Consider the following 15,226-nt stretch of genomic DNA (forward strand, 5'->3'; position numbering starts at 1 on the left):
CAAAAGACCCTTTCAAAATACTGAAGCTTAGCAATAGCAATTTTACAATTTCTTCCTATAAAACTAAACTGTGGAGGAAAAGAAAATAAGTTTTCTGATTAAATTATCTTGAGCTTGGTATAATGTGGCAATTAGCAATCTTTTTCATTTCATGGCACACATAAAACTCATTAATAAAATTCTGTGGCACATCAAATATATATTTTTGCCAATCTGACAAAATAAAATAGTTATCAGTGTGATTCATTCACACTGGATGGCTACTGTTGTGTTGGCTACTGTCATTTTTTTATTTGACAGTCTAAGGGAAAAGAGTGAGTCAGTGCTCCTGACTAAATAGTCAGGTACTCTTTGTGTTGTGTTTTTGTTATTACTCCTCACCTGACGATATTTTTCCAGAGAGAGAGAGAGAGAGAGAGAGAGAGAGAGAGAGAGAGAGAGAGAGAGAGAGTGTGTGTGTGTGTGTGTGTGTGTGTGTGTAGGGAGGTAGGCAGAGGGGGGAAGAGATTTGAAAGACACATTGATTTGTTTGCCTTCCGCATGGCCAGAATGGGTCAGGATTGAATCTGCACCCAGGTATGTGCCCTTGACAGGGAATCAAACTTGGGACCCAAACTTGGGAGGGGATGGGGGGTGAAGGCAGGGATAAAGCTTACTCTCTAACTACTGAACCACACCAGTTGAAAATTGCTGGCATAATATATTATCAAGCTTTGTACTCTAGAGTAGAGCTGCCCAATAGAAATATGTGAGCCATGCATGTAATTTTAAATTTTCTAGTAATTACAGTAAGATCATGGAATTTTCATAATTTACAACCCAGTATCAAAAGTATTATTTCCACATGTAATCAATATTTATTTATGTAATTTCCCCCCCATACTAGGTTTCTAAAATCTGGTCGACTTTCACACTTAATCACATTTCAATATACTAAAGTGCTCAAAAGCCTCATGTGGCTAGTGGCTTCTGAACTGGACTGTGCAACTCTAGAGACTAGAGCAGAATAGAGCACTATAGATTAAAATGCAATCTTAGAATCTTCTCCACCCTTAATCACAAATTTTCATGCACATTACATGTGTTAAGACCTGGCTAATACAAAGCATACCAAAGTCGATATTAAAACCTTTATAATCCATAAAAAAAAGATTAAAAATCTGCCTGGTTGTGTGGGGCTCAGTGGTTGAGCATCAACCTAGGAACCAGAAGGTCATGGTTCAATTCCAGTCAGGGCACATGCCCGGTTGTGGGCTCAATCCCTAATAATGGGCATGTAGGAAGGAGGCAGTGATCAATGATTATCTCTCATCATTGATATTTCTATCTCCTTCTCCTTTATTCTCTGAAATCAATAAAAACATATTAAGCTGGTTTGGCTCAGTGGATACAGCGTCAGCCTGCAGACTGAAGGGTCCTGGGATCGATTCCCAGTCAAGGGCACATTCTTGGGTTGCAGGCTCGAACCCCAGGTGGGGGCATGCAGGAGGCAGCCGATCAATACTTCTCTCTCATCATTGATATTTCTCTCTCTCTCTCCCTCTTCCTTCCTGTCTGAAATCAAAAATATATTTTTTAAAAAAACAGCATGTTAAAAATAAGCATGGACAATGTAAAGGCCATTATTGCAGTGAAATTTGAAAATAGCCTCTCTCTATTTTGAAAATAGAAAATAGCCTCTTCTTTGAAAAGAAACTCAATCCAAAAATGAAGAAAAATAAGTAACAATCCCTTCTGGAAAGGAATTCTTACTAAATTGACTATTTCAATGATGTTATTCCACACTGCAGTACTAGTACCCAATTTACTAGACAATGAATGTTAAGCTTAAGAAGCCTTAATGTGAACAAATACTTTGTGATGAGAGGTGGTCAATGAAACAACTAGAAGCGTCCATAGTACCTTTGCAAACTTGAAGAATGGTCTTGGATCTTTTCTGAAATATTCAATATCAAACATTGCTTGAGGATCTGGAAGGTCTGGGAAGTCTACTGCAAGACGAGCATAAATACCATCTCTTGACCTGAAGTCAGGTATTCCACAAGAAACAGAAACCTGCAAAATACATGGCATAATTTGTACAATCAAATCTTCTACCTCTATGTTTATAATTGCTCTTATACAATTAGGAAGTTGAAAAATATTTTAGTTTTAAACTTCTTTTGGAGGACAGAAATACCATCCTATTCCAATTTAAAATAGAAATAAAACACCCCCCAAACAAGTATTACTAAATTCATCACATTCCATTCATAATGGGGTAAGGAATTTTTAAGTCAGGCAAATTTTGAATCTTAAAGCATTTAATCAACAAATTAAAGCAATAGAAATTTGAGAAGTAAATCATTTCAAATTATTCTAACCAGAAAGCAGGTAACAACTTCTATTACAGTCAAGTGTTTCCAGAGAAATCTCTCATCTGGTCAGGGACCAACTACTTTAAGAATGCTGAATTTCTAGCCCTAGCTGGTTTGGCTCAGTGGATAGAACATCAACCTGCGGTCCCCAGTTCAATTCCAGTCAAGAGCAAGTACCTCAGTTGCAGGCTCCATCCGGGAGGCAACCAATCAGTGTTTCTCTGCCTCCCTCCCTCCCATCCACCCTCTCTAAAAAATCAATTAAAAAATGTCCAACAAAAAAACTGAATTTCTGTATTTTCTTTAAAATGCTATGTTGTACAATGTTTCAATTATTTTTATTGATTTCAGAGAGGAAGGGAGAGGGAGAGAGAAATAGAAACTTTAATGATGAGAGAGAATCATTGATCCTGCATGCCCTCTCCTGGGGATCCAGTCCGCAACCTGGGCAAGTGCCCTGACCTGGAATCAACCATGATCTCCTGGTTCATCTGTCCAAAGTTCAACCACTGAACCAGGCTGGCTGGGCTACAATGTTTCAATTCTTAAGAATAGATTTAGACACTATGCTTTCAAATAGAGATCTGAGTGTTACCTTTTTGTTTTACAATTTTACCAATGTCGATTCCACTTTGACCTCAGAGTTAAGTCAAACTTATCTAAATCATATAGGGAGCAAATCATTACTATTCTTGATCATTTAAGATTAAGCGGCCCAACCGCTTCGCTTAGTTGTTGAGCATCAACCTATGAACCAGGTCATGGTTTGATTCCAGGTCAGGGCACATGCCTGGGTTGTGGGCTTGATCCCCAGTGGGGGGTGTGCAGGAGGCAGCCAATCAATGATTCTCTCTCATCATTGATGTTTCTATCTCTCCCTTTCCCTTCCTCTCTGAAATCAATAAAAATGTATTTAGAAAAAAAAAAAAAGGACTACGTGACACCCTCCGTTAACTCAAAATGGCAGAAAGCAGAACTGAATTTTACTCCAGCATTGCTCTGGTCACTAACCAACATATTCTGTATTCAACACAGAAAACACAATACCCTTATGTAGCTAGTTATCTGTGACCCTATAGGGGAGGCAATCGAAAACTGTCAAGCCACCTCAATCACATCACCTTAATTTAAATGGATGGGAGGTAGGAATCTGTTACCTTCCTAACACTAAGTTCTTTACTTGTGAATATTAATTAGGTTCCTGGTTTCCCCATGAAGATGGAACAAAAACCCAGTTTCTCCATCACACCCTGACACACTTCAATGTAAGCAGAATTCTCTTAATCTCCTTTAGGAGTTGTGGTATAATGTAGGTAAAAATCTTGCCTTAATTCCACTTACTACTGTACTAATAAACAGAAACAAATCTTTTTTATGGTTGTTGGAGAGGCTTTTAAAAACAACCAATTTAGCAACTGCTGCTATGCTCAATTTTTAGCAGTTTCCAAACACAAAAAATTGCCCATTATCATGGAAGGATAAATTCTTCTACACCAGAAAAACGTTTAATTGGAAAGGCATAAAACATTTACCACCTCCTCCTTTTTTACTCATGTTTTAAACATGTTACATACCCCAGCTCCAGTTAGAACTATTATTTTTTTGCATTCCTGCAGTAATTTCACAGCATCTTCTATTGTATTAATATCTTTTCTTTTTTTCCTTTTTGGTGGTTCTGAAAGGATATTAATAACAATCTGCCACAGTGTCATATCATCCCATTCAGGCGGAGGAATTGTTTCTGGTAGTAAATCTTTAAGAATTGTTCGAGGATCTGTGCCAATCATGAGATGTTGCTGAACAAAAGCATATGGACCTATATTAAGAGGACAAAGAATTACATCAAATTCACATCCAATTAATTTAAAATCTCATTTATTTTCTGAAGTAATGAACTAACAATCTTTAAGGTTTTTTTTAATAAAGTAATAAAATGCAATATAAAAATATATCATTTTCACAGCATCCTCGGAACGAATGCTATTATATCCCAATGAAATTAGGGAGATCAAATCAAGAGTTGGGTCTGCCCCTTGAATTATGAAATATAAAATATTTTAAGAGTCAAATTAATTACCAGAGTTAAATTTTGATGGTTAAAATTCAAAAATATACTCCATAATTAGTAACAGGAGCATGTATATACAAAAGGGTTCTACAAATCAATATAGGAAAGATCCTATCAATCCAAAAGCCCATACTATTTATCATTAAAGACATAAGGCAAAGCCTTGGCAAGGTAACTCAGTTTAGTTAGAGCATCACCCCAACACACTAAGGTGGTAGATTCGATCCCCGGTGAGGATATATACAAGAATTAACCAATGAATGCATAAATAAGTGGAACAACAAGCTGATGTTTCTCTCTTTCTCTCTCTCTCTCTCTCTCTCTCTCTCTCTCTCTCTTTCTCTCCTCCCCCCTCTCTCTCTCTCCCCCCCCACCTTCCGTTCTCTCCCTAAAATTAATAATGTTAAAAAAAGATATAAATGAAAAGGAAATTTATATACCTCTCTAAGGAAATCTATACATAACTACTACCTTTTCAATTTTTTTCAGTAATAATATTCAATTTGATCTTAACCAATCTCCGAAAATGATACATATAATGCTGATACGTTTTAAGCACTGATTTTTTTTTACTCTGACATTTCTTAAGTCAGTTTTCTAGCTTGAGAAAACCAAAAAGACAGTAATACTATGGACACTAAGGAACTAATCATCACTGAATTTAAATAGTCAAGAATGAAGGCACATTAAGGAAAATATCATTTCTGCCCTAACCGGTTTGGCTTAGCAGATAGAGCATTGGCCTGTGGACTGAAGGGTCCCAGGTTCGACTCCGGCCAAGGGCATGTACCTGGGTTGCGGGCACATCCCCAGTAGGGGGTATGCAAGAGGCAGCTGAATCGATGTTTCTCTCTCATCGATGTTTCTAACTCTGTATCCCTCTTCCTCTCCCTTCCTCTCTGTAAAAAAAAATCAATAAAATATATTTTTTTAAAAAGAAAAATATGTTCGAGATGGTCATGTTATAACTTTAGTATAAATACCTAATAGTGTTCTCTACTGCTAACGTAGGTTTCCAGTTGTGAGTACTCGAAACAGTTTATTCTTCTTATTAATTATTGTATTATTTACTTGTATCACAACTATAAAGCTACTTTTGCCCACCCCTGTACTTTCCCATTTCATCAACATAGTTAAAGATTTACTGAGCACAAATTATGTGCCAGACACTTTTCTAGGAACTGACAAAATAGCATACAAATCAGTTAAAAAAAAAAATCCCTGTCCCCAATAGAGCTTATATTCTAGTATAAGAAACACAATAAAAAAGTTAAGATTCAGCCCGGCCTGTGTGGCTCAGTTGTTGAGCGTCAACCTATAAACCAGGAGGTCACAGTTCGATTCCCAGTCAGGGCACATGCCCCAGCTGCAGGCTCAATCCCCAGTGGGGGACGTGCAGGAGAAAGCAGATCGATATTTCTCTTTCTAAAAGCAATAAAACTTCTTTCTTTTAAAAGCGGTATGTTAAAAGGAAGAACAAATAGGAAGGAAGAGCATTACACACAGAAAATGTGAAAAGGACCTAAGGACCTGAGGTGTGAGAAGGACCTAGTTGTTTGATAAATACTAGAGGCCAACTTCCATGGGCGTGAGCTGTTTAAAAACAAAAACAGAAGCACTAGACTTTCCCTAGAAACATAAATCTTAGCAAGCACCTAAGGAACCTCATAACCAGGTTATAAGGAGGCAGATAATTATATTTTTAGTTAGCATAAAACAAAAATACAAAGAAAAAGACAACATTTACTCTCTTAAGCTGTGAAACCATACCTATCCGTGGCCTTGGAGTCCAGTCACTAGAGCTTGCATGTGAGGCTCTATCATCCTCATCACTTTCACAGGAATGAAAACCATTGGTAATTATTTCATCACCAAACAGAAGGTTATCTGCAAAAGAAACCAAAAGCAACTCAAGTCTGCTGAACAATCTGCATCTAAAATGTATGGAGATCCGGGCCCTGGCCGGGTAGCCCAGTTGGTTAGATATGCCAAGGTTGTGGGTTCAATCCCGGGTCAGGGAGCATACAAGAATCAACCAATGAATGCATAACTAAGTGGAGCAACAAATCCATGTTTCTCTCACCCCACCCTTCCTCTCTCTCAAACAATTTTTTAAAAACTGGCCCTGGCCAGTGTCTCAGTGCTTAGAACTTCAGCCCACATAACCAAGGTGGTGGGTTCAATTCCCGGTCAAGGGCACGAGCCTGTGTTGCAGGTTCAGCTCCTCAGGCTTTGTGATGAGTCTCTCTCATGTAGGTATCTTCCCCCCCCCCCCCTTCCTTCTTTCTCTAGGGGGGAAAAAAATCGATGGGAAAAATATCCTAGGGTGAGGATTAACAAAAATAAAATAAAATAGCATGAAGATCTGTAATGGTTATGATGTAATGATTTTCACTGAATAAAACACATTCAATTCCCAGTCAGGGCATATACCCAGGTTTCGGGTTTGGCAACCCATCAATGTTTCTCTCCCTTTCTCCCTCCCTCCCTTTCTCTCTCTCTCTCAACAAAGTCAATAAAAACGTATTTAAAAGAATGCCTACTGGGTCATCTTGCCTGGTTGGTTCATAGGAACAGTGTTTTCTCCTTAGGGGATTCTAACCTCAATCTAAAAGTCTCAGTTCATCGAAAATCTAGATATGTCAAGTCTACTAAATCCAAACACAGAAAGGAGTCATCTAGTTAGACTGAATTTACCAACTACAAACAATGGAGCTCGTGAAATCTGTCCACTACAAATTCACCGACAAAAGTGCCAATGAAACTATACGGCAACTTGCAACTTCTCTAAACATGCACAGACGGCTCTGCCTTAGTCGTTTCCCCTATTACACTGTGGCCTGAAATGAGCCCAATCCAGTCCCTAACGCACAGGCCACCTTCACAGACAGACAGCCCGGCGAGCCCGCCGACCCCATTCACTGACGCCGATACTGATGGAGACGAACCTCCACCCGGGACAGAAAACTCCTCGGATCGCAAACACGCAACTTCGAGGGAGACGGGACACACACAACCAACACAGCAGACTTATTTAGCATGCCAGAAAAAAATGCCAATTCGCGTTTCGGGGTTGTATTTACACACAGGCAAGGGTGAGAACTAAACTGAAAACTACTCGAACATCGGAGGAGAAACACTGGTGGCGGCCAGGGCTCTGCAAGCGCCGCTGCTCCCCGCTGCCCGCCGCCAGCTGCGCCACGGGACGGGCTTGGAACAGCTGCGCTCTCGGCAATGTGCAGGGTTTGGGTTTTTAGAATGCAGCTTTGCTCTTTAAAATGTAAGACAAATGTAAAAACTAAGATCCGCCCCCCCCCCCCAAAAAAAGCCACGAATTGTACCGGTATGCGTTTGCAAAGACAACTGCAAAAAGATGGGCAAAAGTTGCAGGTTTGAGTGTGCTGGGGGCGGGGGGAGGAGGGGGAGCTGCACCGTGTAACGACAGCGCCGCATCCTGAACGGGTCGGAGGCGAGAGAAACTTATTTCAAAACCGACTGCGAGCTGTCCGCCCGGCGGCTGCGCACCGCGCCCGGGCCCCGGCGGGCGGCGGGAGGGGAAGCCGGGGGCCCCGAGCGGGAGGCGGCGAGCGCGGGCCGCAGCCGGCGGCCGCCCCGGAGGCGCCCCGAGGGCGGCGGGAGGTGGGGGGCGCCGCCGAGCCGGCCCCGAGCCCCCACCCGGCCCGGACCCCCGCCCCGGCCTGGAGGGGCCCCAAGAGGGAGGAGGGCTGCGCAGTGCCGGCCGCCCGCGCCCCGCGCACCTCGGTACCCGATCCCCGCCGCCGCTGCCTCTTCCTCCTCCTCGTCCTCTTCGTCGTCGTCGTCGTCCAAGTCTTCGTCCGGCGGCGGGTCCCAGGAGGGGCCCTGGAGGCCGGGCCCATTGTCTCCTCCGCCCGCCGCCGCCTGGGCCTCCCACGCCCCGCCGGCCGCCGCCGCCGCCTCCGGGCCGCCCCCGGCCGCCGCCAGCGCCTCTCGCTCCGGGGCCGCCCCATCGGGCTCGCCGGGGCTCCGCCCGAGGCCCGAGCCGTCCCTCCGCGGCCGCTTGCGGAGCGGCTCCCCGGGGGGCGGCGGCGAGGCCTCCCTCTCGGCCGCCGCTGCGGAAGGGGAGCCGCCGGGCTGAAGGACGAGCGCCGCCTCGTCCGCCATCTTCAAACTGCCTCTCTGGCCGCCGCCTCGCCTGCTCCGCTCCCGCTCGCACTCGAGGCTCTGGCGCCCCCGCGGCTCCGGCTGCGGGAGATTTAAACCCCGTCACGTGACCCGCGCCGCCCCGCCCCCTCCGCCCCCGCGCGCGGGACCACAGGACGCCGGGTCACGTGGCGGCGCGGCCACCCCGCCCTTTCCCAACTTCTCTCCGCCCCGAACCCCGAAATCACTGCGGCTCGGGAGGCGCGTTGTGCTTCTCCGCGCGAGTGTCCGCTGTGCCCCCGGCGCCGCGCCGGCTCCAGATGGAAGCGGAAGGTCGGCGCGGAGGCCCCGAGGGGCGGTGGGGGAGGCGGGCGAGGTCGGCGCCGGCCGCCCGGTCTCGCTGACGGTTGCGGGGGGGAGGGGCGGGGGAGGCCTAGGGACCCGGGCCGTCCTCCCGCCGCTGCCGGCCCCTCGGGCCCCTCTCCCCGCCGCTGCCGGAGCCGCCCCGCCCCCAGCGCCGAGAGCTCCCCGTGCGGGGCCGGGATTTGTAAACACGCAGAGCTGCTCGGCGCGGCCTCGGTCCCGCAGATGGTCCGGTCACCAGGGTACCCCGGCCCCCCAACCCCACCTGGGGCGAAGGAGGCAGGATTTGATGACGGTGTAGCTACCGTTTCGGGGGTGTGAAAAGATGAGGGACCTGTGTCCGTCCTTCGCGTACTAGCAAAATGGTATTGGCCAAACCGGTTATTAATATGGGAACATACAGGTAGAGAGTCTTGCCGCACACTGAAAGTAAACCCCAGGTGGGTGGAAGATCTCAATGAAGAAATACAGTAAAAATAAGGCATTTTATTACATTATATAACTGCATTAAATGTTCTATTAGCAAAAACAAAACAATTTTTAATAGTAATCATTACTCCACTTAGGAGTCATCTTTTTTTTTAAATTCTTTATTGCTTGAAGTATTACATGTATCTCCTTTTTCCCCCATCGACCTCTCCCGGCCACCCCCAACCCCCAGCACATGCCCTCACCCGCCTAGTGTCTGTGTCCGTGGGTTATGCTCGTATGCCTGCATACAAGTCCTTCCGTTGATCTCTTACCTGCCCCCCTCCCCTGCTTTCCCTCTGAGGTTTGACGGTCTGCTAGATGCTTCTCTGTCTCCGGGTCTATTTTTATCAGTTTATGTTGTTTATTATACTCCACAAATGAGTGAGAGCATGTGATATTTATCTTTCTCCAACTGGCTTATTTCGGTTAGCATAACGCTCTCCAGGTACATCCATGCTGTTGCAAATGGTAAGAGTTCCTTCCTTTTTAGAGCAGCATAGTATTCCATCGTGTAGATGTACCACAGTTTTCTAATCCATTCATCTACTGATGGACACTTAGGCTGTTTCCAGATCTTAGCTATGGTGAATTGTGCTGCTATGAACATAGGGGTGCATATATCCTTTCTGATTGGTGTTTCTGGTTTCCTGGGATATATTCCTAGGAGTGGGATCACTGGGTCAAATGGGAGTTCCAGTTTTAATTTTTTGAGGAAACTCCATACTGTTCTCCACAGTGGCTGCACCAGTCTGCATTCCCACCAGCAATGCAGGAGTTTTCCTTTTTCTCTGCATCCTTGCCAGCACTTGTGTTTGTCCTTTGTTGATGATAGCCATTCTGACAGGTGTGAGATGGTATCTCATTGTCAGTTTGGATTCCTGTCTCTGAGATGATTAGTGACTTTGAGCATGTTTTCATATGTCTCTTGGCCTTCTGTATGTCCACTTTCAAAAAAGTCTATTAAGCCCTAGCCGGTTTGGCTCAGTGGATAGAGCATCAGCCTGCGGACTGAAGGGTCCCGGGTTTGATTCCGGTCAAGGGCATGTACCTTGGTTGCGGGCACATCCCCAGTGGGAGGTGTGCAGGAGGCAGCTGATTGATGTTTCTCTCTCATCGATGTTTCTAACTCTCTATCCCTCTCCCTTCCTCTCTGTAAAAAATCAATAAAATATATTTTTTAAAAAGTTTATTAAGTCTTTTGCCCATTTTTTGATAGGATTGTTTATCTTTCTTTTGTTAAAATGTATGAGTTCCCTATAAATTTTGGAGATTAGGCCCTTGTTGGAGATAACATTGGCAAGTATGTTCTCCCATGCAATGGGCTTCCTTGTTTTGTTGATGGTTTCTTTTGCTATGCAGAAGTTTTTATTTTGATGTAGTCTCATTTGTTTATTTTCTCCTTAGTTTCCATTACCCTAGGAGCTGTATCGGTAAAGATATTGCTAGGAGCCCTAACTGGTTTGGCTCAGTGGATAGAGCGTCGGCCTGTGGACTGAAGGGTCCCAGGTTCGATTCTGGTCAAGGGCATGTACTTGGTTGCGGGCACATCCCCAGTAGGGGGTGTGCAGGAGGCAGCTGGTCGATGTTTCTAACTCTCTATCTCTCTCCCTTCCTCTCTGTAAAAAATCAATAAAATATATTTTAAAAAAAAGATATTGCTAGGACATATGTCTGATATTTTGATGCCTAACTAAACAATTTTTATTGTTACCATCTATCACTTACCAGGTATGTACTTCCTATTCAACTTTCTCTTTTTTTTTTTTTTTTAATTAAATCTTTATTGTTCAGATTATTACATTTGTTCCTTTTTTTTCCCCCCCATAACTCCCCTCCTCCCAGTTCCCGCCCCACCCTCCGCCCTCACTCCCCACCCACTGTCCTCATCCATAGGTGCACAATTTTTGTCCAGTCTCTTCCCACATCTCCCACACCCCTTTCCCCCCCAAGAATAGTCAGTCCATTCCCTTTCTATGTCCCTGATTCTATTATAATCAACAGTTCATTCTGTTCATCAGATTATTTATTCACTTGATTCTTAGATTCACTTGTTGATAGATGCATATTTGTTGTTCATAATTTGTATCTTTACCTTTTTCTTCCTCTTCCTCTTCTTAAAGGATACCTTTCAGCATTTCATATAATCCTGGTTTGGTGGTGATGAACTCCTTTAGCTTTTCCTTATCTGTGAAGCTCTTTATCTGGCCTTCAATTCTGAATGATAGCTTTGCTGGATAAAGTAATCTTGGTTGTAGGTTCTTGGTATTCATCACTTTGAATATTTCTTGCCACTCCCTTCTGGCCTGCAAAGTTTCTGTTGAGAAATCAGCTGACAGTCGTATGGGTATTCCCTTGTAGGTAACTGAGTTTCTTTCTCTTGCTGTTTTTAAGATTCTCTCTTTATCTTTTGCTCTTGGCATTTTAATTATGATGTGTCTTGGTGTGGTCCTCTTTGGATTCCTTTTGTTTGGGGTTCTCCGCGCTTCTTGGACCTGTAAGTCCATTTCTTTCACCAGGTGGGGGAAGTTTTCTGTCATTATTTCTTCAAATAGGTTTTCAATATCTTGCTCTCTCTCATCTTCTGGCACCCCTATAATTCTGATGTTGGTACGCTTGAAGCTGTCCCAGAGGCTCCTTACACTATCCTCGCATTTTTGGATTCTTTTTTCATTTTGCTTTTCCGGTTGGATGTTTTTTGCTTCCTCGCATTTCAAATCATTGACTTGATTCTTGCGCTCCTCTGGTCTGCTGTCAGGCGTCTGTATAATATTCGTTATTTCAGTCTGTGTGTGCTTAATTTCTAGTTGGTTCCCCAATATAAGATCGAGGGTCTTATTAGTTTTCGTGTAGATCTCATTAAGTTTATCGGCAGCTTCTAAACAGTTCTTGAGAGACCTTAAAAGTGTGGTTCTGAACTCTATTTCTTCCTTTGACAATTTTGTCCTGTTTCTTTGTCTCCGCATTTTGTTATGCTTCCTTGGTGCACCCCCTAGTGGTCTTTGTTCGCAGTCTTATAGATAAATCTTGATTGTTGTAGCTAATTCCAGGGAGGGTTTGACCTCCAGGCCAAGTGGCTATGAGAATCAGCTGTGTCAGCAGTGAGAGAACTTCTGTCCTCTAGGGAGGTGCTAATCTAGCCTTTGCCTGAGGCTATCCGGCAAATGCATCTGTGCAGGGCTTGGGCGGGGCGGGTCGCACAGGATCAACAGGGTGGGCCGGAGAGAGCAGTTATGGCTGCTCTCAGTCCTGTCCCCAGGGGCTCTGCCTCTCTGAGTCCCAGCACCCGCTGCAAAGCTGGGAGAGAAAGCTGCACTCGCTCTGACCGAAGCCAGACAGTCCCGCTTCTCCCGTTTGAGTCTGGGTCCCTAAAGACTCGCCCGGATCTGGTGCTCAGAGTCTGCGACTCCCTCCGGATTGAAAACAACAACCGCGCCCTCCGCCGCCAGCCCGCTCCGCGCACTCCGCACCTCAGAATTTGACTTCAGCACTGCGCCTCCTCTCAACTTTCTCTTTCTAACTAAACTTCATCACTTGGTGTCCCTACACTCCAGCACAGCTTGGAGTTGGGATTGGAGATAAGGGAATTGGAGTGGGGAGGGCAGAGGGCAAAATACTTCCATCTCAGGCCAGCAGGGCCGGGCGGAATTATCTAGACTGTGACATGTTGGGTTTCTCTTGTTTTCTTTTCTCCCTTGACTACATAAGAGCTATTTCATTTTAATTCACTACGTGATCATAAAAGTAAGAAGACAAAAAAAGAGAGAAAATATACCTCTTTTACTGGAATGATGTTTATGAAATAAGGCATTTTTTAATCAACATAAAGACAACCTCGGCTTATACAACCGCTTCTCTATCATAAATACGGACTTCTTTACTTTACTCACTATCGATAATATATTTTCTGATGATGACTGAAAAAACTTTACTATTTTAAGCATTCTTGACGGAGAGGCTGGACAGAAATGGAAAGGTTGAGGACACATCAATAAATATTTCTTGCTAAAATTTCATGTATTGAAATGAGTACATTATTTTTAGTTTAATAAGAAAAAGAGTAACCATTTTTTGAAACTGCCACCTGAGGGCTAGACTCTGCATTCCCATAGCCTCATCAAGCCTCCCCCACCCTGAGAGGTGGGAGCAGTTGACTGACTTCCCTGACTTACACCGCTTCTTTTTAAATACCCTGGGTGTAAACACAAATGTAGGAGGTGTTATTCTTTCATGGCTTCATGTATGTTGTCTTTTTTATTAGATACAGTGTTGTACTTCCCTACAGATCTTAGTATTTGGCATCCTACCAAGCACCATGTGAGCTCTCTGGGACTTGTAAACTAAACTTGATTTGGTAATGCAACCTGCCTTCCACCAGACAGATTAAAACCTAGACCAGTGGTTCTCAAATCACAGCGATTTTGCAACCACCCCCCTTCTCTGGGGTATACTGGACAATGTGGAGATATTTTTTGTTGTCACAACTCAGGGGAGACTGTACTACCAACATTCAGCAGAGAGAGAGAGACCAGGGATACTGCTAAATGTTCCACAATGCAGACGACAGCCCCCTACACAAGAAAGAATTATCCAGCCAAAATGTCAACAGTGTCAGGGTTGCAGAACTCTGGCTTAGAGTTTCAGCCACACAGGGCAAGTGGTACTGACTGGGGCTCTAACTGACAATGATTTCCTAGGGTATAGGAGACAGGATTTAATTAGCAAGGCCAGGTTACAAAGGAGCATAGGCAGTGATTTTCAAATTTTGGTCTTAAGCAGCAGAATCCATCTGTTGAATGACCTTAACTCTATTATAAAATGTAAATACATTTCCTTTGATAGTTAAAGAACTCTCACCAATCAATAAGAAAAAGACTGATAGCCCAGTTGAAAATTAAGTGTTCAGTTCACAGCAAGGGGAATGTAAGTGGCTTCTAAACATGTGAAAATGTAAAACTTCACTCATAATGAGAGAAAATACTCATTAAACTACAATGAGATATCATTTTTCACATATCAAACTAATACATTTGGTCATACCTTGCATTGGCAAGGATGTGAAGGGCAAGTGATAGAAGTGTAAATTGGTACCCTATGGAATGCAATTTGGCATTATCTATCAAAATGTGAAATGCACACGCCATATGTATAAAATGCCATGTATATGTAAGGATAATCACTGTGCCATGGTTTATGCTAGCAAAAGATGAGAAATACACTAAATATCCATTAACGAGGAACTGGTTAAATATATCACCGGTACATATGTTTATATGCACATAAATTATCACTAAAACTCAGGGAGTGGGTGACAAGTCGCTTCTAGAAAGGGCAAATGGGAGACTGAACAGCAGAGGTATAAAGAAGATTCATTTTTACTACAAAGCCGTCTGTGCCTTTTGAAGTCCTCACCATGTGTATCATTACATGTCATACGTGCATGCGTTCGTACTTCGCCATCTGTATGTCGTACATTATATATACAGTCCTCCCTCGGTATTCTTGGGGTATTGCCTCCAGGACTCCGAGGATGGACACCAACATCCTCGGAGACTCAGGTCCCTTGCATAAAATGGCGTAGAACAATGCGTATAGCTGCCCCCTGCTGTGGATTTGAGACCTATGGATATGGAGAGCTGACTATTAAATATATAAAAGCAGGGCTGTTCTGGTTGAAGTAGACTCCCTGAGTTTCTACCATCGCATTCCTCAAGATATCACTGAGGAGATTTAGGGTCCCAAGAGAGCATAGCAAAAGCCACTGTCATAGCTGTCTAGGATAGATTGACTACTATAATAAATAATCCAAAAATATCAATGGCTAAATTCAGGTTTCCTAAAATGAGTT

At 43.9% G+C, this 15,226-nt stretch overlaps 1 protein-coding gene across 4 annotated transcripts in view; it reads right to left on the minus strand.

The window, feature by feature from the left end:
* Positions 1-8,710, minus strand: part of SIRT1 (sirtuin 1) — a 28,042-nt gene extending 19,332 nt beyond the window's left edge. The window contains exons 1-4 of one of the 4 annotated variants that reach the window (XM_059662571.1): positions 8,184-8,710; positions 6,196-6,312; positions 3,932-4,173; positions 1,903-2,055 (exon numbers count right to left, since the gene is read on the minus strand). In XM_059662571.1, coding sequence (XP_059518554.1) covers positions 1,903-2,055; positions 3,932-4,173; positions 6,196-6,312; positions 8,184-8,568 — 897 coding nt within the window. In that variant the 5' untranslated portion in view covers positions 8,569-8,710. Of the gene's footprint in view, positions 1-1,902; positions 2,056-3,931; positions 4,174-6,195; positions 6,313-8,183 lie in introns of those variants that run through there. The other 3 variants (XM_059662572.1, XM_059662574.1, XM_059662575.1) reach the window with 3 other exon arrangements.
* Positions 8,711-15,226: the final 6,516 nt, after the last annotated feature.

This window comes from Myotis daubentonii, chromosome 13 (assembly GCF_963259705.1).
Source record: "Myotis daubentonii chromosome 13, mMyoDau2.1, whole genome shotgun sequence".
NCBI classification, from domain to species: Eukaryota; Metazoa; Chordata; class Mammalia; order Chiroptera; family Vespertilionidae; genus Myotis; species Myotis daubentonii.